Raw genomic sequence first — 296 nt, 5'->3', positions numbered from 1 at the left:
CCCCCGGCTACGGCAGCAGCAGCAGCAGCAGCAGCAGCCAGCAGCAAAACAGGTGGTACCGCGGGGGGGGCCCCCGGCTGCAGCAGCAGTGGGGCCCCCAGCCCCTAATGGTCTTTATTCCGGGGCTGGGTTTAACTCCCCAGTGGCCCGGGGCTTTTGCCCATTCTGCGCGGGAGAAGCAGGAGCAGCTGCAGCAGCTGCAGCACTTGCAGCAGCAGCAGCAGCCAGACGCCGAGCCCTGGGGCGTGCTGCACCCGGCAGCAGCTGCTGCGCTCGGCAGGGGCCTCAGGGGCTCC

General features: G+C 69.9%; 1 protein-coding gene across 1 annotated transcript in view; it reads left to right on the top strand.

Annotated features, from left to right (window-relative positions):
• Window positions 1-107: 107 nt before the first annotated feature.
• ETH_00037500 (uncharacterized protein) overlaps window positions 108-296 on the top strand; it is a gene marked incomplete at both ends in the record, with an annotated part of 834 nt that continues 645 nt past the window's right edge. The window contains one exon of the mRNA XM_013376520.1: window positions 108-296. Within this exon, the coding sequence (XP_013231974.1) occupies window positions 108-296 (189 nt within the window).

This window comes from Eimeria tenella, genomic scaffold (assembly GCF_000499545.2).
Source record: "Eimeria tenella Houghton genomic scaffold, Eth_scaff3604, whole genome shotgun sequence".
NCBI classification, from domain to species: domain Eukaryota; phylum Apicomplexa; class Conoidasida; order Eucoccidiorida; family Eimeriidae; genus Eimeria; species Eimeria tenella.
This window is presented reverse-complemented; position numbering and strand designations above follow the sequence as displayed.